The sequence below is a fragment of the Merops nubicus genome, unplaced genomic scaffold, assembly GCF_000691845.1.
Source record: "Merops nubicus isolate BGI_N331 unplaced genomic scaffold, ASM69184v1 scaffold6952, whole genome shotgun sequence".
NCBI classification, from domain to species: Eukaryota; Metazoa; Chordata; class Aves; order Coraciiformes; family Meropidae; genus Merops; species Merops nubicus.
This window is the reverse complement of record NW_008595529.1, coordinates 67,964-94,821: the sequence shown is the minus strand read 5'-3', so window position 1 is coordinate 94,821 and position 26,858 is coordinate 67,964. Positions and strand designations below refer to the sequence as shown.

General features: G+C 36.5%; 1 protein-coding gene across 1 annotated transcript in view; it reads left to right on the top strand.

Annotated features, from left to right (window-relative positions):
• Nucleotides 1-728: 728 nt before the first annotated feature.
• USH2A (Usher syndrome 2A (autosomal recessive, mild)) overlaps nucleotides 729-26,858 on the top strand; it is a gene marked incomplete at its 5' end in the record, with an annotated part of 68,453 nt that continues 42,323 nt past the window's right edge. The window contains 6 exons of the mRNA XM_008936071.1: nucleotides 729-836; nucleotides 1,383-1,566; nucleotides 2,277-2,434; nucleotides 9,754-9,912; nucleotides 10,541-10,703; nucleotides 16,402-16,756. Coding sequence (XP_008934319.1) covers nucleotides 729-836; nucleotides 1,383-1,566; nucleotides 2,277-2,434; nucleotides 9,754-9,912; nucleotides 10,541-10,703; nucleotides 16,402-16,756 — 1,127 coding nt within the window. The remainder of the gene's footprint in view (nucleotides 837-1,382; nucleotides 1,567-2,276; nucleotides 2,435-9,753; nucleotides 9,913-10,540; nucleotides 10,704-16,401; nucleotides 16,757-26,858) is intronic.

Here is a 26,858-nt window from a genome sequence, read left to right as displayed (position 1 = left end):
AATATAATAGAAGTTTCCGTGTTCAAGAAGAAGAGATTTGAGGTTTTCTCTTCTTGTTTCAAATATATTAGTAATAAATTTTCAAAATATTACAGGCTTGTCAGCTTTTCAAGTCCAAAACTCTAAGCAGTTACTCTTTCCGGTACTTATCTGTTGAAAACCTTTGAATTTCTATTACTATTACCAGTGATGGAGATTGTGTCTGTGCCAAGAATGTGTAGGTGCTTTCTAGTTAATTTTTAACCATTTTGTACAAGCAGAAGCAAAATTTAACAAAACAAAACAAAACAAAGAAACAACAAAAAAGCAAAAACAAACAACAACAACAACAACAAAAATGCCTTAGGGACTGGGTAAATTTTCAGATGGTAATCTCGGCTGAGATCTGTTACTATGCTGCAAGTGCCATTTAAATTAATTAATCTGAAGTTAATTCAGGTATGTTTATATGAGAGACATCCATAGATCTACTACAGCACAGACATATTCAATATGAATTGTTTTGTCAGATCTTTTAAACTAATAGAGGATTTCTAAATTAGCAAGAATTCACCATTACAGTATTATTCAGATGTAAAATAAGAATGATTCGTATTTTTTGTTAAAAAAAAAGAAAACAAAATAACAACCTAGAAGTTAACTTTAAGTCTGGTAACTTTCTATGTAGAGATATAATTCTTGGGAAGCCTGTTGTCAACATCTCAGTCTAACCTCTGTGCTCTTTCTAGGTCTGCAGCCATACACTAATTACAGCTTCATGCTCACTGCGTGCACATCTGCTGGGTGTTGTTCTAGCCAAGCACTTTCAGGTCAAACTTTACAAGCTGCTCCTCATGGTAAGGGAAAAAAGACATTCTTACAGAACTGCAAAGAGGTGGTCATATGGGCTTGGATTTACTGATGGTTTATTGAGGTGCAAAACTCCACTATCATCCAACAAGCTTATCATGTAAAAATTTACACAAGAGATTCCACCTCTCTTGGATTGTTTGTATCTTAGCACACTCTTCATACTGACTGCCTAGGACTTCATTTCTACTTTCTTTTTGTGACATTTTCCTGAAGTTAATCTTTATATTGGTGAGGTTAGAATTAGCACATGTGTATTTTTTAAAGCACAAATAAATATACAGGAATGATTTGGCGTATAAAAGGTGCAGCCTTTGGCTTTGTCCTCCATTAATCTGTACCTTGTCTAGTTGGTTGCATTTCATACAGGACAATGGAGCAAATGTGTTAAATTCGGTCATTCTCTCTGACAGTGTTTTGTGCTTTCATTACATTGCTAAAAGCAACAGCACACAGCACAAACTGTGGGAAAGGAAAAAAGCCCTTTATATTTCTGTCATAAAATTAAAATAGTGTCATTGTGATGTTAACAGGGGTATGGCCAAAACCTCATCATATCATAGTCAGATCAACAGAAGTGGAAATCTACTGGAGTGAACCAAAGCGACCCAATGGGCTCATTACTCAGTATCGATTATTTCGTGATGGAGAACAGATTTTTCTGGGTGACAGTAAAGACCTGAATTTCACAGATGTTAACCTGCAGCCCAACAGTAGGTAAGGCATGTTAAAGAGCTTTGGTGATATGTGAAAGGCGTTCAAAGTATATGTGCATGTTTTTATGATGTGTAGAAAACATAAGTTACTTTTTTAACAAAAGAAAGATCTCTTACAATATTACTTAATTACTGAAAAATTGGTAAAACACTTTTAGGAGGCTTCCAAATCAACATTAATCAAAGCCTTAATCAAAGGGCTCCTCTTTTTTTCCTACTTTGAGGATGGGTCATTTTGATTCAGAGAGGGGGAGGCTTTTTTTTTTCTTTCTGTTGAGTGATTGTTGGTGACTCATTGGTTGTTTTTTCCCCTCATGAAATGTAGTTAAAATTTAAATCTTTATATGGCAGACAGCACTGCACATGGTTTCTAGTGTTTCTGTGCATATTGAACATACTGACTCAAAAGCAGCAGCTGCGGATATTTTTATAGAGGCCGTTCTGACATTGGTTTTAAAACTTTTTGAATCAATACTTCTTTCTCCTGTGTAAGCTGATGTGAATTTTAGTATTAAAGTTATTCTTATGATAAGTAAAAAGTTACTTTTATCACATTAAGAAAACTTAAAAAGTAAAATCTTCACTAATGCAGTATTTGTAATACTCTATATTTTCTGTTCACTTTCAATTGTTGAAAATGGAAATGTTCTGTTACTGATATGCCTAAAGTTTCTAACCACAGTGTCTACTGATCTTTTTCTGTTTGTGCAGATATGTTTACCAGCTGGAAGCCAGCACTTGGGGCGGCAGCAACACTAGTGATAAATATGTTATACAAACACCAGTAGAAACACCAGAGAAAATCCATGTCCCATATAATGCCACAGTAATTGATGCATATTCTATATATCTAGCTTGGGCTGTGCCAGGTAAAAATGTATTTCTATGTAGTACTTTGTAGCAAGATGAAAGGATGGAAAACAGTATATTCAAGAAGGCAGCTGAATCATTCTGATATTTTTATTCTTCATATTTGGTTTTAGTCTTTGTGTGATTTAAATAACCAGTATTTAAAGGTGCTGTTTCCTAGAGATATATTATTTTAATAATATTATCCTATATCCATTACATAGGTATTGTGAGGATTAGCTGATCAAAACTCTGTATGTTAATTTGATCTTGTAAACTATTATTTAGGGCAAGCATTATGGAAAAAAACCCCAAACTTACACTGAAAATAACTTTTCCCTTCTGTTCAGACTTAACCTGAGTCTTTGACATAGAAACCTGCCAACCTTTTGTGTTGATCATGTCTTGATAGCTACTCTGGCACTTAAAATGTCCATTTGACCTGCAGGTGTGCAATGCTGAGCTCTTATAACAGAAGGTGTAATAGTGTGTGACACAAAGATCCTTTGCTAGCTTTGAACTGATTAAGTAAATTTTATTTGCCAGAGCACTGTAGTGTTATGTGGACATGTTACCTTGCAGGAGGGTGGGTCAGGAAAGGCCCAGAAATATTTTTCCTCTTGTTACTCTCTCCCTAAACATCAGCAAGTTGTCTTAACCTGCTACGGAGGTAGGCTAAGAAGGAATAATTGAATAATAGTATCTTTTTATATGAGAGATTGTGCTCTGTTTCGTTAATATAGATCATAGCTTAAGTGTTTGATGTACTTTATTGATGTTATAAAAATTATATGCTGTCGTTATTGTGGGACAATGAGAGCATTTTAAATTAACACTTTTCTCTCCACTGTACTTCATCAGCAAGGTACTTTCCGGTTCTAGATACTGTTTTTTTTTTTTCCATTAAAATGAGGTCGACTTTTTTTAGCTGCTTCATGTTTGCATATTACAATAACAACAATACATGTTTTATCAATGAACTCAGAGTATTTTTTTTATGTTTCCTCTTCCTAATTATTTAAGATGTTCTTTTCTTGCATAGCAGTCACAGTAGAGTCAATTGGCATTAAAAATAAAGTCACCTAGAAAAAGTATTTTGCCTTCAAGGCTGGGATCGCAAGTATTGTGGCAGTGCTTAGCAGCGTTTACCCTACCCATTTAAGCAATGATTAATAAATCTATAATACCCTGAGCTGTCAATCTTTTAGTTTTCAGAAGCACAAAATCCATTATAGAAATGCTATAATATATGAAAAAGATTAAAATCTTAAATTAAACTTTTCCCCCTACTGCCTGAAAGGATTTAGAACCCAGCAGAAGGCAGGTGAATTCGAATGGCATATAATCTACAGTTGGTTTTATTGGAAAGTGACTCATGCTGTATTATAGTTTTGATAATAACTATCATTTAAGGTACAAAATATTCAGCAACATTATAAATAGCTTTAAAACATAAGAATATACTGGAATAGCATATGCTGGTGAATGTTGGGGTGTTTCCCAGAAAAGCTTGTCCCTGTTCTAGACATTTTCTTCTCCTGCTGCTCAAATTCCTGTTACTCAGAAGGTTACAAGCCTGCAAGGAGAACTGCAAGGAGTACATTTGGTCGTGCTGCAATTAAGATTGTGTGTACAAAGATTCATGTATTCCTGAAACCACGTGATCAGAGGGGTGAGGAGGAGGCTGGACATTACAGTTCTGTATTCATACAGCTGTAGGAATCATTCTCCTCAGTCAGGGGAAGGGACATGTCCTTCTTCCCACATACTGGGACACACCTTGAACACTTATCTAACTTTCATGGTGAAAGTTTTGGTCACTCAGTCTCTTCCTTTCTGCCTTTTCATTGTGGGGAATATTCTTTAAGTTTTTAAGTATGGATAAGGGATTGTTTTTCATACAATGCCTCTGTTGAGTTGACAGGGAAATCAAACTTGCTGTAATTTTTATTATAGCACCTCAGAGTGATTAGCTGATCTTACAGGAATGGGGAGTAATAACAGCACAGAAATATTGCTAAATGTTACTAATGCTACTAGAAGGAACCCCGTGTGCAGAAGCAAGGGTACATAAAAAAGCTAGGGAATTAGTTCGTGACCCTTCATAATCCTACTTCATGTTCATCCTGAGACTCTTGTGCTCCTAGTGTGTTTTTTTTTTTCCCAAGAGGAAGACTGTGGAGGATGCGGATGGAGGTTTATTTTGAGGTTCTGATCTTCTGGAATGGCATACGTCCCATTAACAGGTCATAGGTATGCAAACGTCTGGGGCCACATAAATCTCCAGCTTGGTGGGATTACCCTGAAGAGTCTACAGCATTTTATCCTTGTTTATATCATTGTGTATGGAGTAACTTTTGGTTGTTTTTTTTTTGTTTGTTTTGTTTTGTTTTGTTTTCTGTTTTTGTTTGTTTGTTTGTTTAGTTTTTTGTTTGTTTTTTTTTTTCTGTGTATGAATCCTTGATTCACAATAGGCTATATTGAGATAATACAGGTTTCCTTTATTAAGACAGAAAGCAACTTTCGTTACAAGGATTGTCAGGCTTGGCAGTCACCCTTGAATGAGACAGTCGTTTTGATTGGTATAGCGTCCAGGAAAAAAAGTGCTTTTAACCAAGTTTTGATGAAAGGGTAGTTGGTCATAGTGCCTTCCTGTCTGTGGATATTCAGGATGGTTTGGCATTCTGTCTTCTTATCTGCTATAATAAATTTGGATCAAATAATCACCCTGAGGATTCATTATGGGCATCCTATAACACAGACCTCCCTTTTGGATGGCTTTAATTGTAATGTTTCAATATCCATGATTTATCTAAATCTTATGACTTTATAGATACATTGCCTTTCAAAACTCCTGATTTAGCTAAATAGCAAGATGGTCAAGGAGTGGTTAAAGTGATGGATTCAGAAAAAAAAATATTTGACACACCTCGTTCACTATGGAAAATAGGACTTTATTTTCTGAAATGGATGGCCCATTATCTTGTGTTGCATTGCCTCAGTGCACAGACCTCACAGGTCTCAAATACCATCTCAAATACCACCTCAAATACCTCAAAGGTATGGTACATTTCTCAAATACACTTACAGAAGGATATGTTGCAATTATTATGGAACAACTATTAGTGACATGGACAGAAGAAGAAAAGCTGAAGGGGAAAAAAAGACCAGATCACCATATAATTCTCCCAAGGCATATCCATAAATGTTATTAATAAATATTCAGGAAGCCATCCTGTGTTTCAACTAATTGACAACCCCACTTATCTTCACTGGACACCTTGCTGGTGATACTGTGAGAGCTGAACATGCTCAAAAGAGGATACTGTCGTCTGCTCCTACATTACTTGCTTCATATGATAATGATGATCTGGATGAAAATGTCTTCTTTCATCATGTATCAATCTATTTGATAAATTAGAATTAAAATTGCATAACATCAGATTCCTACTTGATTCATCTTGGGATCCAGTTTGGTATTTGAAGGACATTTATTTGTCTCTTAGCTTTGTTTCTTAGCTTCCCCAGCTAACCTGGTTTCTCCTGTATTGGAGGCATAACAAACTGTTCTGGCTCTTTCTAAGTCAATGTTATAGTTTGTAATTTTTGTTTTCTCATGGTTGGTCCACGTCACTGCAGGACAAGATTTTAAAGCTCAATGTCCAAAGTTCTGCATCTTGAAAGCAGTCAGCATCTCCAGCTGTAACTGTCTTCAGAGCTTTTTTTGGGAATATTTGATACAACCAGAAACAGATATCTGGATTTTTGAAGCTTAATGTAAATACTTAACCTCAGAAAGCCAAATAGATGGTTTTATTTTCTGAAGTTAAGTATTAAAATATAACTTCCCTGATACTTGATATTAAATAAAAAAGATGTTACATTCTTAATTTAATATTTGTTTACTATAAATGAAACTGTTCAGCTATTTTGCTTTAATTATGACTGGCTTTCACAGGATATTAAACAATTTTTTGGCAATTGCCTTCAAACAGATTTCTGGTGACCCATCTGTAAAACAGACTTTTTTCCCCCAGTTCTAAGCATTTTGTGCTGCAAATTCTATTTTATGAACTACCTGACTTTTGAAGTACACAGAACCGTCCAATGTAATTTGCAGAGTTTTGCACAGAATTGTCCATTAAATGTTATACAAATATGCCCACAAAACAACAAGGTTTAGTTTGATTGACTTGTCCCATTGTGAAATGTTCACCTGCTGTGAAATGAAGTCGCAAAGAAAAAAAAAAAGAGTGGAATAATTTAACTTTTTTATTTGTAAAGATAATCAGGGTTTTTCTGATTACATCTTAACTTCATAAATGTTAAATAACCTATCAGCATCTAGTTGTTGTAAATTATGAAAAAGAGTATTGCTGGGAATATTAACCAACTAAATCCTTGTTCTTTAGTGAACGTATAAATGTGTTATGGCAGGTTGTCATTGTGCTCATGGTAACTTTGACACCAAATAACAAAACTGCCATTTGCACTTAGGGTAAATTGGTTCACTTGTGCTTTTACAGTTCCTTTCATTCTGACATAAATTTATGAACTCTGGAACTAACCAAGTCGTGTGGTTTCCCAGCTGACTTTAACAAACATGCCCATTTCGTTTCCTTCAGTCATCACACACACAAGGTAGCAGTTTCAGACTGGCTGCAGATGCTGATGGCTGTTTTGGAAGAAAGGTTTTTTCCCCATGTTTCCGTGTTGTATGAGTATATATTTTTCGTTATTCAGATTATAAAGTGATCCTTTGATTTTTGCATTTGATGAATTTCATCAAATTGTAGAAGGATTTCCATTGGATATTGGAATTTTTCTGGATATTTACTTGAGTTTATTTGCAATTCATCTTCACTTATTGAGAATACTTTTTCTCCTGAGTGTATTTATTATTGATATAATTCCTAATATATTGTAACATTTAGCAGAATTTTAAGATTTTGGGGTTTGGTGGTTTTGGTTTTGGTTTTCTTTTCTTTTTTTTTTTTTTTTAATTTTTGCTAAGATATGAACTGAACATTAGACATGCATAGGTCCATTATTTTGAAATAAGTGTATTTGCTGCATATTGATGTCTGGATTTTGGGAAGTCAAGCATTCTGAATAGTTCCAATTTCAAAGGTTTCTGGTGAATTTTGTCAAGAATAAATGTACTCATCAGATGCCCAAAAGTTAATTATGTGTCACTTTCATAAGGTAGTGGGGTTTTCTGATTGAAATATCTGGCCTGTTGTCAGGACTGGAGAAGAAGACGACCTCAAATAGGAGATAAAAAAAAGGTTTCTAATTGATGTATTGTCTACCATTTCAAGGTCTTGCTTTTGGATCTTCTGTTGTGTCCTTTACAGGCATTTCAACTATAGGGGGGGAAAAAAAAAAAAAAAGAAAAAATGAAAAGGTAGTTTAGTTGTAATATTATATCTTTAATTGCTGGCATAATTATACATTGCACACTCAAGTGCACTCTTCCAGAGCATTTACTTTTCCATACTTCACAGACAAAAAATAATTTTCTTTGTTGCAGAAGTCATCTCCTTCAAGATCACCTCTCTGCAACATCCTGCACAACTTTAAAGTTATGCTTCTGTTGTTCCATTCTTAATGTTTAGATCTTGGTGTTTTTCTTGAAACTTTTACACTGAAAAAGGAAAATTTTACAGTGGGATATTTTTTGCTTTCTGTCTCCTTCTCCCTTCACCTCTTGCAGGAACTAATATCAGCATCTTTTTTCTTCCTGTAAGCTGTGCAGTTGAATAAGATTGAAGTCATGCCTCCACCCCAGGGCTATTTTTTCAGCTTTTTAGTGTAATACATTTCCTTTGTGTAGCATCTAGTGAGGCAGCATCATCTTATTTCTTTGGGATTTTTATGTCCTTTTTTTCTTCTGAGAATTGTAAAAACTTTGTGTTTCAGAGAATTTTCTGATCTTCCAAAGTACATCAGTTGTTTATAGGAAAGAAACTTGAAATCTTTCAGTTTTCTTGTCAGCTTTTTTTTTTATTTTTATTTTTTTTTTAAATTTAACATGCATGCTAACATATATACTTACCTAAAAAATCCATCTAAAAGTTGCACAACAGTGGAATAGAGTTCTGTCTGCGGCTTCAGGGTAGTAGTATCAATGTAGATATGTTGTCAGAAAAGGACCAAAACCACAATTAGGAGAAAGAATACAGTTGTTTTCCAGAGTTACTCATGGAAAGCTTCCCAAGAGCTGGACAAGTCTCAGAACTGTTCATAGGCTTCTGATTCTTGGTGCAATCACAAAGACATCTCAGTGACATCTAAAGTAGGTGTAGTGCTATAACAGAAATATGGTATCACTAATCAGGTACATCTTGACTTATTTCAGAAAGATAAATTGTCTATTTTGTTCTTTCTCAAGACTGCACCTCACATGACCACAGAATGAAGGAAACACACTTGACAGATGCTCTCCTTTGGTTATTCTCTTGGGTTTATGACGCTACTGCTGTATGCATAGAACAGTCTATAATGGGCAAAAATTAGAAAGCCTACAGCACCTTTCCTAACTTCAAAGTCAAATTTAAAAAACAAACAAACCAACCTAACCAAAACCCTTGAGAAGTCACGTGGGAGGAAACAAGAGAAGATCTGGGAACCTCTGCTGATCATTCTGAGGGGGTGGCATATGGCTTAACTTCTTCTTGTACAAAACCTGATTTTTCTTCAGCTTCTCAACAGACCTGGAAAATAAGAAATTTGACAGCATGGGAAGCAGAATAGATGGTGAAAATGCTTGAATTAAAACAAAATAGCAAAAAGATTGAGACTTTTCAACAAAACCTGAACTGTTTTTATATCAGTTGAAATGCTATGTTTCTTGGTTCAAGCTGTTGCATTGTACTTTACTGGTAAAGCAGGCTAAGAACCTACACTCAGTTGCTGCTGCTGGGCTAAAAAGGGACGATTTGCTGAATGGTGGCAGTTCAGTTTTTTGATCATACAACGCTATATTCAAACAGCAATGCTTAGTAGCTGTTGCCCCTCCAAAATAAAGAAATAAAAGCTACCTGGTTACCAGACATAAGGTCACTCTTCCCAAAAGTAACAATTGCAACACAGACATTGATCGAATTGAATTTTTCTTTTTAACTAAGAGCTGCAAAGCCTGTTTTCCAGTTGTGATCTACAGATGGTTCTGTTTCAGTTTCTGTTTAGATGGCTGTAGTTTCCAAAAGAGGCAGTAGGTAAAGCCTCCAGAGGGGACTTACATTTGAAATTGCATATGATGAATGCCTCTTTAAAGTTATCTTGCACTGTTGTTAGTATTTCAGATAATCACTGGTTCTTCTCTGTTTCACAACAGGGATATTCATTGTTAATGTGCCTCTGGAATACAACATCTTACTAAATGCGAGCAGTCCTGATCTACTGGTGAAGCCAGTAGGACGTGCACAGTTTGCTTTTGTCAGTGGCCTAGATCCCTACACCCTGTATGAGATAAGAATACAAGCATGCCAGAATGGTAAGATGATTTTAAAACACTCACCTCTGTGTCTGGAAGGGAGATTTTTGAGATAGATTCAACTCAGCAAAACAGATAAAATCTTATTCCTACATTGGAGTCAAATGTTTACCTAGTAAAAAGAAAGCCTGGCACTGAATGAAGCATTAAATATTTCTCCATGTTATATCATTAATATTTTAAATGGAGATTTAAAAAACTTATTTTAGGTAACGTGCCATTTTGTTGAAATCTCTATACAATTAAGCTTAAAGCTTAACAGTTTTTGAGAAATGTGCATACAGAACAAAATCATTTCTGTAACTGTTCACCAATAAGAAGTGCAATCATAAAGGTAGAAGAGCCCAAATATTACAAAATTCATTAACGTTAATGGCAATTTTCAAAATCCTATTGAAATAAGTCTTTCTAAAATAACACTTTGGAACCACTTCTCTCCTCCTCTGCACTGGTGAAAATCAGGACTGTTTCATTAGTGAAGCTGTGATAATTTAAGTATTTAATAATGTAATGAGGTGAAATGAGGCAACGTTTCATCAGGAGCTTTTTAATTTACACTCATTTGCTTTTACTGTATTTTTTCTTGAGGAAGAAGCTCTCATCACTAAGCAAACTTCTGGTTTTGTAGGTGGGTGTGGAGTGGGTGGTCAAACATACGCAAGAACTGCTGAAGCACCTCCTGAGGAATTGAGTCCACCTATTGTTAAAGCAAAGGGATCTGCACTCGTAGAAGTGAAATGGGCACCACCTAAGAAACCAAACGGCATCATTACTAACTACTTTATTCACAGGTAAATGCTTATATCACCTCAGATTCTTGGTCTTGTTGAATTTGTCATTTCCTTATTCTTTGATACACTAGGAGGTGAAATCAAAGTGTTAGAAGTGTATGATAAAATATATATTACCTAATGCTAAGGTAAGATGATGATCTATGGATGGAAAAGCTGAGAATAAGAGCTGAAACAAGGATCATCTTCCTGATTGACAAATGAAAAATAGCAGGTGAAAATACATTTTTAAAAATTCAAAGGGGCAGACAAAAATTGTAAGATAGATACTGTGTTTACCTAGACCACTAGGTATGTTCTTCAAACTTCTCTGACAGAGAGTTGAGAATTTTTGAACAGAAAGAGTAGTAATACACCATTTCTGAGATTTTTAAAATTAAAAAAAAAGAGTATCTAGGTTCCTAACACAGATTAATTTTTCATGATAAATTTCCAAGATAGCTGTGTTGAGGGAAGTATCAAGGTAGTAGAGCACTGATGTCTGCGCTGCCTATCAACACTTTTTTAAAAGCTTGTTGAGGGGACCTTCTTGAGCAGCTTCAGAATATAAAACTCAAGCTACATACTGGAGAAGGATTTAAACTGTGAAGTTCCTGCTTTTCCCAACTCTTAAATATGTGTGGCAAACACATGCTGGGCTGTACCTAGCCTCCCACAAAAAGTTAGTGACATTTAATTATATTAGACCTGTGACTGAGAAGACAGGTAATCGAATCACCTTTGCAAATCAGCAGTGATAATTAATAGAAATCCACTTTTGTCTTAAACACAGTAGTAGTCTCTAAAAATTCCTGCTTTCTTGAAATAGCCTTTTGTTTGCCTTTTTTTTTAATTGTCTGATCAAAACAACCCCCAAGCCCCTCCTCTGTATAAAAAGGAATAAAGTGTATATTATAGCCCAGGACATGCCTTCACTCTGTTGGTTTTGTAAATAAAGCTGATGATTACTGCTACTATTCCATAGCAACCAACGAAAGAGAAAACAGGAAATATAATGGAGAAAGCCTGCTTCAGTGAAAAATACTGTAAATTGAATTTGACAGCATTTGATGGCATTTGATTATTCTAGTCACAGCCAAACAATGATATAAAGAGTAATATGAAACAGAATGTGTTACTGCCTAGCAGACTCAAAAGCAATAAACCTTCCTCCAATGTGACACAATCACTTCACAATCATAATTGTAGCCTGTTTGATACCTCTGAGTACAGCAGAAGGGCACTGACTGACATAGATACATTTTGTTTTTTATTTAAAGTGAAATGAAAATGGCGCACTGGGGCTCCAGATACAATCGTTATATTCACCTACATAGGCATGAATCACTTGGCAGTTATTTCAGCTGAAGTTTAAATGTGCTTAGACAACAACAATATCAAATCTTTCTCAGATAGCTGCAAAAAAATCAGAAATGGGATGTAAGCGTACAGTTCTTTTTTCATTTTGTAGCCACACGTAACCTTACATTGTTATAGCAGCAAGACTGCAGTATTTCTATGGGAGGTTATGGCATGTAATTTCTTCTTCATCATACACCTCTTCCTTACTGCATCACCACCAAAATAAATTCATTTAACTCAAAAACTGGAATGCTTGGGGAGCTAGTATGTGTGCAGAACTTTGCATTAAAATGACAGAATTTGTGCTTTCCTCTAGAATCATGAAAGTACTCATCTGCTTGCAGCCATTTTGTTAGAAACCAACAAATTAAAATGTTGTTTTATGGTGAGAGAGATGGTGACATTTTATTTTTGATTCATACAGCAGTTTTAAACACAGACCTGAGGCTTTTAAACTTTTCCAGCAAGGACCACAACTTAGAGGTTGTGAACGAGAAAAGATCTGGTTCGTAAGACAATCACCCAATCTGCTTCTTTTCCCATTCATCATTACATAACATCCCTGTGACAACCACAGAAACTGCTACTCTGGAAAAATAATATTATGGAAATAGGTGATGTATTTCTTGCTGTATTTTAATAAGATACAGGTCACATCAGCTAATGGAACTGCTCTGTGTTGACCACCAGCATGCACTATGTAGTTTGCACAAGATGATTCTTAAAAAAATATTGCTCGTAAACTTTAAGTATTTTGGTTCATATCTTGCTTAAGTCTGAATTTCTGTCAAAGTGTCTATGTCATGTTCAGTAAGGCTATATTATTTAGTGTACATATGAGATTGTAATGTAGCTCTCATTAGCCAAGCAATCCTCATGGTGAAAATTTAGCAGAAAACTCAACAGGCAGTTTAAGGCAGGGGACTTGTCTCAGTGGCTGTTGACTGTTGTGACTTTCAGTGTAGAGGCTTCTAGGCTGACTCTTTATGATTAATTAATTGATTACCCTGACACCCTTAACCATGACCTGCACCAAAGACAGCTTCCAAGGCACGTATATTAGTGGATGGTTTAATATACAAATCCTTATGGATGGATATACCAATGAGTATAAGAAATCCTGAAGAGTTTTATTTATACCTGTAATTGATATAACACTTAATCTAAACTAGCGTATTACATGTAACAATCTCAAATTCCTTTTGTTCACTTTTTGACATCAAAACTTGTAAAAACAAGCAGACAAACAAACAAGAAACATATACAAACCACATTATTATAGAGCTGTTGAATCAAATGGTAAGGGAGGCTGCTTTGTTTAATAGGTTGTGAAACTGTAGAGGGGGAGCATTGTTGATGATGTATTATTCCCCCACATTTGACAATGTGGTTCCACAATTGTTTGCATTTTACTCCAGAACATTTCAGCATTTCTAGAGATAACTCACTACCACTCTGATAAAGAAATAGAAGGTACTGCTAAAATGTGTACTTTCATTTCATGGTGAATGGTAAACGTGAAGAAAAATTTTGGGTTGACCTGCAAGACCTCAGGGATTCACTGAGTCTCCTTCCACTTGAGAGAGATGAGGGGTGAGTGTTGCAGTTAGTGTTGCTGCTGTCCTCTGCATACAGCTCTATAGTTATCTGTCACAAAGAAGATTATATTCTCCTCTTTATGTCATCTGGCTCAGATTGGCAGTGGGGCAGGAAGAATTTGCCCTTATAAAAATAACTGTATGTGAGCATCTTTAAAATGAATGTAAGCAGCAAATCAAACTATGCAGATTAAGAGAGAGCTTCCAGCTCTTGGAAATGTTATTCTCCTTTGCAGCTCATTATACATAAGAAACACTTCCAGTGAAATGAGCAGTTGAATCTTAAATCTTAAGATGATTGAAATGATTACCGACTGTTCATCCACTTCTGTTCAAAGTTTATTCATACATGAAGATATTCTGGTTTTCAGCACTACAGATGGAACCATTTACCTAACCATAAGTTTCATTCATTAAATTTTCAGCAGTAATAAGATCTAAATACCTAACCAGACTACATTGTACAGCTTTGCTTGTGGATGAGCTTACAGTTGGCGGCATATTTGATCCTTCAGTATGATAAAAACATTTATCACAGAGTTCTGAAAATTTCTCAAGCATACATTTGTGTATTCATTTAAGTGTCATACTACTTGGTCAGACAAGGCGTTAAATGTGACTTTATTGCAATAAAATATACTCTCTTCTCACCTGCAGAGATTCGTTTAGACACGTTTTTGAGTACGTAAGCAAAAGACTATATTTTTAAGTGCAGGAGAAAGACATAATAGTGATTCATCTTTCAGAATCATGTGTTTTGCATTAAGTCAGTGAACAGCATCTGAAGGAAAGTTCTGCATAATCCTTAATTTCCCATTACGATAGAGCATGGGGAAGTGTATTAAAAATACCTGATGGAATTTTGGGGTCAATGAGAAATTTCGTAGCCTGACTCTTCCAGACATTTTGTTGCAAAAGTAAGAATTGCTAAGGAATCTTTCCTGCCTGTTCTACCTGCCGTTTTTCATCCAGTTCTGCAAACCAATTCTCAGTATCAACACGTCTTGTAATTTGCCTATTTCTCTACGCTAGACACATTGTACCTCAAAATTCTCTGGCCATTTTAAATCATGCTTTAACCCTTTTAAACTAAACTATGTCCATATAGACTACTTATCTCAGAGTTTAGCAGAAATTATTTAGCTATATATAAGAAAACAACCTATTTGTACATGCCTTATATGTGCATATACACAAAGGATGAATGAACAGCTATATACACACATTCTTTATATTCTTCATATTTTCATGTAAATACTTGGTTATATACTATTACAAACAGCTAAGATTATTAGTTTTTAAAAACGGTTGCATTTTATATTTTTAAAGTAATCTCTGGTTTGACATGACAAAACTAAAATCCAGCAGAATTCTGTGAAACACAGATTTTTGTCTTGCCAAAGAAATGTTCTTCAGCTTCTACGTGTGCGTAGTGGTGCTGACAGCCAGTAGTCAGACAACCCAATTTTATTTCTGCAAATTTGCCCTACTTGCAATAAAAGTGGCAGATAATGTAATTTGTTTTTTGATGTTGGCACGGAGGGTGAAAGTGCTTTTATGTTCTGCAAAGGCCAAGGTTCCTGTGAAGAGTAGGAGAAATACTTAAATTCATGTTCAGTTCAGCACAACAGCCACTGAGATTTATCACAGTGTTTAAATGTAACCAACTTAATTTCACACAAACTTTTTTATGCCAAGTGAAGGAATTGATTTGATAACTCTGTTTTGAAGATGAGTGTGTGCCTTGTTACAACTGTTGAACTTTATATACTAGAAGGGGACATGTTAGAAAAGGGCTGAGGATCATCTGTAATCTTCTCTGATACTCAGAATGTCACCTGGTCCAACATAAGCAGATCTGTAGTAGGACTGCTATTTATACACATAGGTATGTATGTATGTGTATATATATACATACAGATATATATATATACATATGTACAGAAATAAAAAAACATTGTGCCAAAAACCTATACAGTAATTGTCTTCATATTTCTTGTTTGCATTTTTCAGCAAAAACAACATTGAGAAAAATGTGTAGTTTATTACACAAAGCACTACTTGTGATATTGTAACGAATTTTTGTGATTGAGCTGCAAATTCTGCTATGTTTATGCACAAGGGATTACTTATTCCATTCGCAAGAACAAATGGGACATTTAAAACCAGAATTTTAAAGTGCATAGTTTTGTTTTTGAGGGCATGATAGAATATTTATCCCTTGTTCACTATGTAACATTTTTCTCAAGTAAGTTGCTTGGAGGCTTTCAAAAAATGAGGGATCCTGAGGTGAGTACCTCCTTAAATCCTTGATTAGCAGAAATGTTGAATGCTTGCACCCGTATTACAATTCAAGTCATTACCTAGAAACTACATATGGATTTAAAATTTCTTGTTCTAAATTCTGAAAGTCTCATATCTGATGTGTTCTATCCTAAAAGGACAATATGCAATTGTACTGTTGCTCTGCTATTATTGACTCTGACAGCACTCTTGTTTAACATGTTTTATAGTAACCTTCTAGGTAAAGGGGGATAATTAAATGATTGCCTCAAAAATCTCCTCACTACTCAGCACTTAACATGATTTCAGGGAGATGCAAAGATAATGGAGGCAGTTCCTTGTGTATGTGTAATGTATAGAAATCAATTGTGTACTTTTCTGAGGTACAGGTTGAACTTAGAACTTCAGAATCTACTACCACATGACTGTTAAAGTTATTTTCAATTTTAAGTACATTGCCTTTGATTTCTTTTCAGACGTCCTGTAGGAAGTCAAGAAGAGCTACTTCTGTTCATCTGGGCTGAAGGACCTTTGGAATTTATTGATGCGTCTGATGCTTTACAGCCTTTTACTCTCTATGAGTATCGTGCCAGAGCTCAGAACGCTGTGGGGTCAGTGGACAGCCTGTGGGCTTCAGCCCAAACTCTGGAGGCTTCCCCGTGGGGCATGGGAGCCCCTTGGGCACAAGCAACAGGTGCATACTCAGTGCGGCTGAACTGGACCCAGCCTGTCTCTCCCAATGGAGTTATATCTCTGTACCGAGTTGTCTACCAAGAAAAACGCAGCGATCCAACATTTAACACCCCAGCTGTTACAGCACTCACCGTAAGGGTAAGAACTGCACCAGTTTTAAGTTGGTTCTACTCTGCTTTGAGCTCTGCAGTATTTTAAAATCTTATTTAACACTGACTGGAAAAAAAAAAGTGGGGTTTCCAATAGCCAGAAGTTTTGTAGGTTTAAATTCTTTGTTTGGCCCAACACAGACTGAAAGATTTCATATTAATATCTAATTCCTGGTGGAGGCAAGCAGATTACTCAAAAGCATAGATGGGTCATGTCTGGAGGAATAAGCACATGCATCTAGCTTAGTCAGCCTGAAAATACTAACAAAGTATTTTTTGTCTGTTGAAATAGTTTCACAGGATTTGCACAAACAACAACAAAAATCAGTCCTTCTTGTATATAATTCCAGTTTTGTAAATCTGTTGGAATTACAAAGTGAATTAATCCATTAGTAATTACATAGTTCATATATTGAACAGTTTTGTGTGTTCCAGTCATAATTCACCAGTAATAAAAGCAGATCTACTTTTACTTTCATTATAGACCATTACTTTGCACTGCTAACAGGTCTTTCCCTTCAAGGGACTTCCCAAATATGAATGTCTGTGAATATTGCATTTCTGTTTGGTATGTGGAGGGAAAGGGCAGGTTCTTTTGTGAAATGATTAATAATGTTATGTAAATCAGGGACAAAAGTGGTTATGGTTTGTGCACTTACCACTGCTTCTCCGACCTATATATTACATTCCAGTCTTTCTATAGGAAAACAACTTATAAATGGTTGAATTGAACTGCTGTGTATTAGGAGAACTGCTGTACGTTGCTGTCTCCTGAATATGTTTCAGAAAGAGTTTAAGGAGGGTGTAATAAAGTTTAGTTTCCTCAATGTGCCACCTCAATTTCATAAATCTAGAGTTTTCCCTAAATAATATTCGTAGACTGTGGTTGTATTGAATAACACCAGAAACCACCAAAATTCTTAACTAGCCCAATTATAAAGTATGTTTGACATTCCAGTAGAATCTTGAAGAGCTTTCTCTGGAATACCCAATAGTAACCTTAAAGTAACTCCCTTAGAGGAATCTCGACATGACAAGGTGGGAGAAATTTCCAGCTCAGTAATCTTACATACTCTTGTGATCATACGGTTCCAAAGCAGTTTTGTGTCTAGCTTCCTGGAAACCTAAATGGATTAAGTTTGTAATACATCTTTTTTGAAGAAGAAAACAGGTCCTGAACTGAGTGATAGGAATATATACTTGTGGGTTCAGAAATAGTTGCGCTCACATTGCACAGTAAGTTAGGTTTTAGAAGCAGACTGGGATTTTAAAGTTCTTCAACTTCAGTAGGATTTTGGCACTCAGCTCCCTCATCTTGTTTTTTTTTTTTATTATTATTATTATTTAAAATCACAAAATTGTGACGGGACATCTAAGATTTCCAAACCAGAGAAATGACAGGGCTTCTCCTAACGCTCTGCTTCAGCAGCACGCAATGTGTTGCTGAGGATCGGAACTGACCTGGCCGGTCATGCATTGCAATGTCTTCTAAGCATGCCAACAACAACAGAAAATGTCCAAGATGGTTGTATTGTGAGTAATAAAACCTACCAAAATGGCCTTTTAAATAATGTTGCCACAGTGTGTTTCTTTAACAGCATCAGTTAAAAGCCTTTTAAATTAACAAGCCATTATTTACGGAATTAGTATTTTCTTGGCTCCAAAATCCTTTATTTTCCCCAAACACTATCCTGAATCAAAATGATAGTCTAGCAGCATATGCATAGCTGTTCTAATAGTATTCCGGTGAAGCTGACTTGCATGGGTTTTTTTTTACTGTCCTTTGTCATCATTTGTCAATTTATTATTTTTGCTGCTCTTTTTTATTTGCAAATGTTATAGTACCCTTTGGGGTATATGTGCTCTTCCATCAGTTGCACTCACTTTAAGCTGTTGTAACTACATTAACTGAATAGAGTTGTTGCTGAGATTTATACCGAGGAGCTGAGATCTGAATCCTGCCTCTTCTGAATAGAGCAGGAGAGCTAAAGCTTTGAATCAAAGTTATGGACATCAAGTGCACAGAGTCCTGTTATCAAAGATATTTTCAGGTCAGGTCAATTATCCCAGCAGGAAAAAAACCTGGACACCAACTTTCAAAGTTATAACCCCTTTAAAAATAGAATTTTATCATTAAATTGCAGATATACCCTTAACTGTAGCTTTGTGAATGAGACACTTTAATTAAAATGTAATTTTATTGAAGGAAGTAGCATTCCAATGATTAAACTTCTGCCCCTTTAAAATATAGCTTTCAGGGGTACTAGGCTAAATCATTTAATCTCCTAAAGCATCTCTATTGGAGCTCCCTCGTGGGATACACCATTAGTCATTCTCTCACACAAGCTTCCATGTTACAAGCAAGACTTAAAGTATTAAGTGAGCAATGAGTTCGGTCCTTTATTTAATCTGTTAGACTCCATTCTTATCCCATTAGATTATTCCAGAAAAAAAAAAAAAAAAAAAAAGTGGTGCTAGAATCAGGGTAGCCCATCCCTCCCTTGCTCTTGTCAGTTGCTCCCTGGTTGCCTGCCACAGGACGTAAAGCTTGACCAAAACCTAAACTAGAAATACAATTCTCAAAACACTGCAGGGTACAAATTAAGCTCTCACTAATATCCCTGCAGACTGTTCTAATTTGACAGCTTCGTTTACATCCATTTCCAGAGCCAAATGAGAGGCATCTTCTGTGTTTTTGAACCATTTGACAGACTTAGCCACCCTACCTTCCCAAAATGCAGCTATTCAAGCTGCATTAATCAGTATTTGAATCATTGTGTCAAAGGTATGGCTGTCTGGTACCTTAAGGCTATCACTGACCACTGGAAATTTTACACTGCCTATGGAGATAAAAATGAGAACTCACTTCTGAGAGCAAAAGCTGCTGCCACTCAAACAAAAGGAGGATCTTCCTGCACTGTTAGAAGCAAATGAAGTTCATATGAGCCATTTGATGCTTTCCAGTTAAAGAGCAGTGTCACCCATTTCCCCAGCTTATTTGGCCAGAGTGTAGTGACAGCTGTTAGGTGACAGCAAGTTAAACTGACATTCTGGTTTATTTGCAGACCAAAGTCAAGTCAAGACTGGTTACAGCAGTACATGTGTCTCCCACAATGTCTTCCCAGTTCATTTTAACCCTCTAAAGCAAGAATGCTATCTAGCGATTCCTTGACAGCATTAGCATGAGACAGATGTGTTTATAGAGGAATGGACTGACAGTAAGGTCTCATTTACAGAAATCTACATAAAGAGACGGGATTGTCAAAGCAAGCTTCTCACTCTTGTGAATTTAGGGCTTAAGCTTGTGAACATAGGACCTAGAGCTGATTTCATTATAAAGCCAGTACCTGCCAAATGGCATCAAAGCGTCACAGCTGTGAGGTAAAACTGTGGGTATATTTGGACTTTGCTTTTGTAGATGTCTTGTGGGTGGGTAATGCTGTTTCTCCCATGACAATTACATCAAGTATTTGGTTGTTTATCGTGAGCAGGATTATTCGAAGTCTATAAAATGGAAAAAAAAAAAAAAAAGAATATATAACTGTTACAATGTGCTTGGAGAAGGAAAAGCACACAGATACCTTATAAAGAAAATTCCTGCCTGCTATGGGCAGTGACCCCCCATTATTTATATGTAGAATCAAAGCCTCAGTGTGTCAAATCTACCTCAGCAGAATGTAACTAAAAGTACGGTGTGCTTGTTGCGGGATCCAAGAGATAGGTGTAAACATTATAGGCCTTATTCCTGGGAAATCTACACTTGTGCCATCCTAGAAACACAGATCTACTCACAGTGTGTTTTGCACCGTGATTCTCTCAGGCCAAATGTATCCTCCCAGGTTTTTTTGGCATAGCTATCTCAGCTTGAAGTGTAAAAAAATTAACACATCTCTTAGCTGATATCACTGCACCAGCAAAGCCTTTGGATTGGATGCAGCTGTGCTAACAGTAGAGAACACACTGGTTTTCCTTACATTATTTGGAGAGATAGTCTATAACTATACTGACCAACTGCCTCTTGGCAGGTGTTTCATCTGTGGTAGGGAAATCTGTAGACATCTTGTGGAATAGCAGTAATAATAGAGGATTTTGTAGGAGCATGAGGCTTTGGCTTGCATGATTATGTTGTTGTAACCAGACAGTAATTTATATATCGAATATATATATCTTTGAGTAAAAATTATAGTCTACTTGCTGAAAAACTCTGTATAAAATATATCTGAAATAATTTTAAGTGGACCGTACTGCCATATACCCTCATCTCCTATGCAGAATTTTACAGATACCTGGAATTTTGCATCCAGTGTTAGTTCTTTTCTATTTATCACATTCAGAAATACTTAATACATCTATGTGTGATCCTTCATTTCTGTTTCCTCATATAGACCAGTGAACATCTGACCACATTAGCAATGAGATACTGCATAGTTCTTAACTTCCTCATATATTGCATTATTCAGTAGTGCAGTATGCATGACTGTATGTGACAGTTTCCTTACAGACGAAGGAATGAAGATCATAGCCACAAGAGTAAGAAAAAATATGCCAAAGAGAGACCAGTGCAACTTTTTTATATATGGCTATTTCAGATGCCTGGGAAGTGGACTGCACTCTAAGAGGACAAGATGAGAGTAAATGGAGGAATCCCTGCACATGCCATAAATTTAGAAGATGTTCTACTTAGCAAAGAATGAAAGCTGTAAACGGCAGCAGAGGGCAAAAGTTAATTAGGCTACTGTGCTGCTGTTAGTGAGTGGAAAGTAGCCACAACCAGAAACAAGATGGCTGCTCAGCAGTGCCCTACTGCAGCCAAAAGATCATATCCTTAGCTCTGCAAGGGCTTATGGGTTAGGGGGAAATCATACACAGATGACTAATTTTTTTATGGTTCACAGCCGATCAAAGTGAAATTCAGCAGCTGTTCAGGACAAGTGACCACTCTAACGGCTGTAATATAACCTGCTAAATAGAGAGGGAATTGCATGAGAGCAAGAGGTTAGCTGTGATTATCGGCAGGTGAGTGCTTTATTGAAGTTGAAAGACCATTAACATTGATGGAGTAATTATTTCAACTTGAAAGTAATTACCCTGATGGGTGATAACTTCTCCAGTGTTCCCAGATTTGATTGGACCAAACAATTGTGAACTCCTGAAGCCTGGAAAAATATTACAACAATACTGCAATGTTTAAATTACTGAAACCACTGTTAGAGTATTTTAATTATGCCTGACAGTGAAAAGATTTTAACTTACAACAACTGGTGACCTCTCATGTATAGAGACATTTGCTTTCTAATTCCAATGAAATGACCCACACCTACTACGTGTGTGCTGTATGTGATGGGCTTGCAAATGAATCATTTGATTTAAATGCAGTTTTTAAGATTCCAAGCCTCGTTAGCACAGTTTCAGGAAGGGCTTGTACTCGAATTGCTGTAATTGTCTTATTTGCCAGGAAGGCCCAATAGTATAAAATGCTTCCTGTGTTTTAATCTCTAGACGTGTTAAGTTTACACAGGATGAATACAGGACAAGTGCTCCTTCACATTGAAGGCTGCTAAAAAAAACAAAAGTGTGCGAGTCAATCCGTGTCTCACAGATTCTGTTGTTTCCATGCTGCTGCAGAATATGCTGGATTTGGCACTACAGCTCTGTTTAAATAAGCATTTGGATTGGCACTACCACATCCCTCCAGAAATTGTTTAAGTGCTTCAGTAAGCCCCACCTATCAAGACAGACATGTGGAATTGTCTCATTAAAGGAGAAAGGGTGGTATGGATTGTTGCACAACTTTGACCATTTTTAAGTACTGTGGTAATAGAACTGGATGATAACGGTGAGAGAAAGAGGAAGAGAGAAGCTCCAGTGCCTCCTTGCCAAGGCCAACCAAGGCCACTTCAGTGTCTCCTGGGTGGTTTCAGCAGCCACAGAAACATAGCTTTAGACTCTGCTGGAGGTCTGCCAAAAATGAAAGAATCCATGTGAGTTAAGGTAGCAGGGAAAGTTTTGTCTGGTGGCTATGAGGTCTTAATATACTGTCAGGCAACTGGTGACTTGAATTAGTGAAGGTTACAGTAAAGGAGTTTATTTCATTACATTTTTTCTTAAATATTTTCTCCCTAATTCAGTGTGCAATAAGAAGTTAACATAACTTTGCCCTTTGATAAATTTTTGGACCAGAAGGAAAAACACTGATAGGGTTATGTCTGACCATACCTAATCACACACTCTAGATTGACTAGACCAGGGTGCCTGGATCAATAAATAATATTTTCTACAAATAAATTACCTATTTGGAAATACCTGGTGTACTTTACCCTTGCGCTTCCCCTTGTGCAAGGTCCAGTTTTCCACCCATTCCATAAGTCTTTTTTTTTTTTGATGAGTGAAACACATGTAGAATTACATCTTTTGAGGGATATTTACAATACCTGACTTCAGGCATCTAACCTGGTTAGGCAGGAGCATGAATGTCCTCTACAGGCCATGAAACCTCCAGAACATCTAAGGTGTGGACATTTACTGTCCTTGGCTGCAACTGTTCATGTGAGACTGCTTTCCTCTAGTGCAGTCGGGTGCCACTACTGGCACGTGTCAATCAAACGAAGGTGGTTGATTTTAAGCTGATTAATTACCTAGTCTTTCCTAATGCACACGATGTGATGATTATGCAGGCTGACAAATTTATAAGATGATGCCCTCGAACAGAAACATGGTGGTGGGCAACAATCTGGAAGTGGTAATCTTTTCAGTTTGTTCACCTGCAGTCAAAAAAGAACAGATGAACACATGACAGAACCTAAAGCAGATGCCTAAAATGAGATTGTATAAATACTGTACACGCTTTTTCTCTAGATATATTTTAATACATGCTTTATACTTATGTTCTTCTCTACAACATTTTTCTGTAAATCTTACATTTCGGTTGTGAGAGTAAGATTGAACTAATCAGGCACTGTAGAAAAACACCATTGACTTCTAATTTGTAAAAATAAAGTATAAAAAAATGAACACACCCCCAATCCTTCACTTTATTAAGTATAATTTGATAAAAGAAGAGGGACATTCTTCGCTTTGTGCCTGTCATGTGTGACTGTACTAAATCCGCTTTGAAAACAAGGATTTTATTAAGGTACAGATGTTTTTTTCATAAATAAGTAGGAAATAAAAATGGAGAAGGAAGGGGAAGAAATTTATTGGGTAGTATGTACAGCTGTTTTTCAAATTATATATCTGTTTAAAAATGCTTAATTGGATTTGACTAGATTTTAATTCACGTTTAACCAATATTCTTAAGTGGATGTATCAGGCAACTCCAAGATAACGCTCTTTGTTGGTAACATCATAGGGCAGCTTCCTAAAGTCCCTAGGGTTGTGCCCAACAGCTACAGATACAGGAATTCTTTAGCTGATAATTAGAAAGGCCACTCACCATCCCCCATCCTATCCCTCTGCCCTACTCTCCTCCACAGATAAGGTCTTTTATTCAAATTGGCTGGGAAGTGTTATGTCGTGTGCTTATGTTTCATAGGGAATTTTAAAAAGCAATAGGTAATTTTAATAAACAGAGTATCCTACCTCTTTCTAAAAAAAGCAAGACCAAGCCATATGACTCCTGGGAACTGGTAATATAACATAGAACCTTGTACCGCCCGGGACTCCATTTGAATCTAATCCAGGTCTACAGTCACCAAAGTCATTCTCATCAAACAGCCGTGGGGTGTCCTACACAAGATAAGTTTAGTATTCTCATCTGACCTCCTGTCCTTTCTCTTTACTGCTCCCTTTTGAATCCATTCGCATCACTCAGCTTCACAGCCTCATTCAAGCTCATCTCCCCTATGCTTGTTGCAATTTCCCATTTTCTGCCTTCCAAGTGACCTCTCTTTCTCTTCCTTTCAGACTTCACAAAAAGAACTGGAATGCATGTATAATTTTGCCCCACTCTTTTTTTAGGGGACGAGACCCTAATTCCTGCGCGGTGCTAAAACATGAGTTTATCAACAGAAAGCTCTTCGGGAGTGGGAATGGGTGTCTATCTGTTAATTTACAGCACTATATAAATATTATTTTTGAGAGTATAATAGCAATTATGGTGAATAGGGGCCAGATGGCCTCTGTATCTAGAAAGCAGAATGGCAGTGTATTTTTAATGGACTTAAATGTTACTTTTTGACAGGAAGCTAATATTAAATTCTGTGTTATAGGTTCCTGTCAGGTAAATACGATTCAGAGTTTTGATTTTTGTTAAAGTAATTCCTAACGTCATACCTGGGTACTTTTGCCTACTAAAGCCTTATTCTTCTGTGGTGGGGTCTTTGTTGTTGCCTTTTTTTTTTTTTTTTTTTTTTAAGGATGGTTATTGATCTCTTGCTGAGCTGAGACTTCAGTTTTATGCCAGATAGTTTGATTAATGGGTTGGTTTCTGTAAGTGGACTGAATGGGGATAGGAAGCACAAGCCGCTCATGCCGCCAACCCTAACTCCGTCAAGACGCATAGCTCATTATGAAACAGTTATCAAGTATACATGAAAAATTAATTGGGCTCAGTTTGATTCTGAAAAGGATCAGCTTTCTACTTGGCGGTCCCCCCAATCTTTCCAGATGTTGCACGCTAGCCCCTCGAGAAGCAGCGAAGGGAGATGTATTAATACATTGTATTGATTAGATCAAGACCCCTGACAGTTATTTGTAGAGATACCATCTGGCTGCTGTTCGAATTCCTTCACCAAAAACAGGACGTGACATGTTATTAATCTCAACTCTCTAAGTATAGACAGTTGCCTTTTCTGCTAAACCGCATTTTACCATTCCGTAGGAGATGGAGGCAGACCTGAAGGGTGCTGAAATTAAGGTTATTACACAAATTGAGCCATATGGTCCAAATATTTCAGCAAGAAAATTGCCAGGCAATAAAAATTGCTCCTGCCTTCCTAATGGTGTAAATTACAGTTTAACCATGGCTCTAATGATGTCCTTCTGCCGCGCTTAACTACTGTTACATGAAGGACATTGTTTTAAAAATATAAAAAACAAGTAAATGCCAGCAGCGTGTTTTACAATCTGTTAGTGTGTCATTAAGAACACTGTCAGAATTACATAAACATAATGGCAGGCAACCTAGCATACAAAAGAACGAGTATGGAAATAGAAAGTGTCTTGAAAACTCCTTTAGCTCTGTAATGTCAAGAGCCTTTTCCCTTCTGGAACTTTTCCAGTATGGGAAAACGTGGCTGCTTATTTATTCCAGTTCTCACACAGGCTCTGATAGAGATGTAAAACCGGAAAAATAATACTGAATATTCCAGTGCATTTTGAACAGGTGACAATGGAGGGGTATAAATTTACTATCACATTATACTGTAACTGTATATAAAGTTAACTGGGTATGAAAAAGGAATCAAAAATGTGACTCTCCTTTCAAACTGAAGTATTGTTTTTGTTCTTTTGGATCATAACAGGGTTTTCGGCTGTTCTTCAGCCTATTCAGATAAGTGCAGAGTATTAACATGGTTGCAAAGCTCGAAAGCTATCTGAATTTTACTAATAGTGCTAGCAATCCTGAAAATTTGTTTATTAAAAATAACTCTAGCTTATTTGTCATTAAAATCAAAACTGAAGTGGTTATCTGGTCAGCACATACATTGCTGACTGATTCTGGTAATTCATCATACAATGTGAAAATTAAATTGTAAATTAAGAAAATTAATAATTAGCCAGTGAGATTACATCACAAAAACACTCATCTAACTATTCAATTTGTAAAGGAAAACTCTGAGATGGCCATACAAAGAGGAAAAAAAAAATCACATAAATTTATAATAAATGCTAGTTGGAATATTGAGTTTAACCACTTCTACTTTAAACCATGTGCAGGTTTTGATAGTTTACATATGCCAGACCTCATGGTAAAATAACCTAGCACAGGCATGTTAAGAGCTTGCGATCTGGCTGACTTGTGCACACATCAGTGGCTGCTGGAAACCAAGGAGTCCTGCACCCCACCACTCCAACCCCTCCCTCCTTTGGACCTCATTGCTCTGGGTGTGCTCGGCAGGTGGAGCTTCTGCTTCCCACACCCATGCACCTTT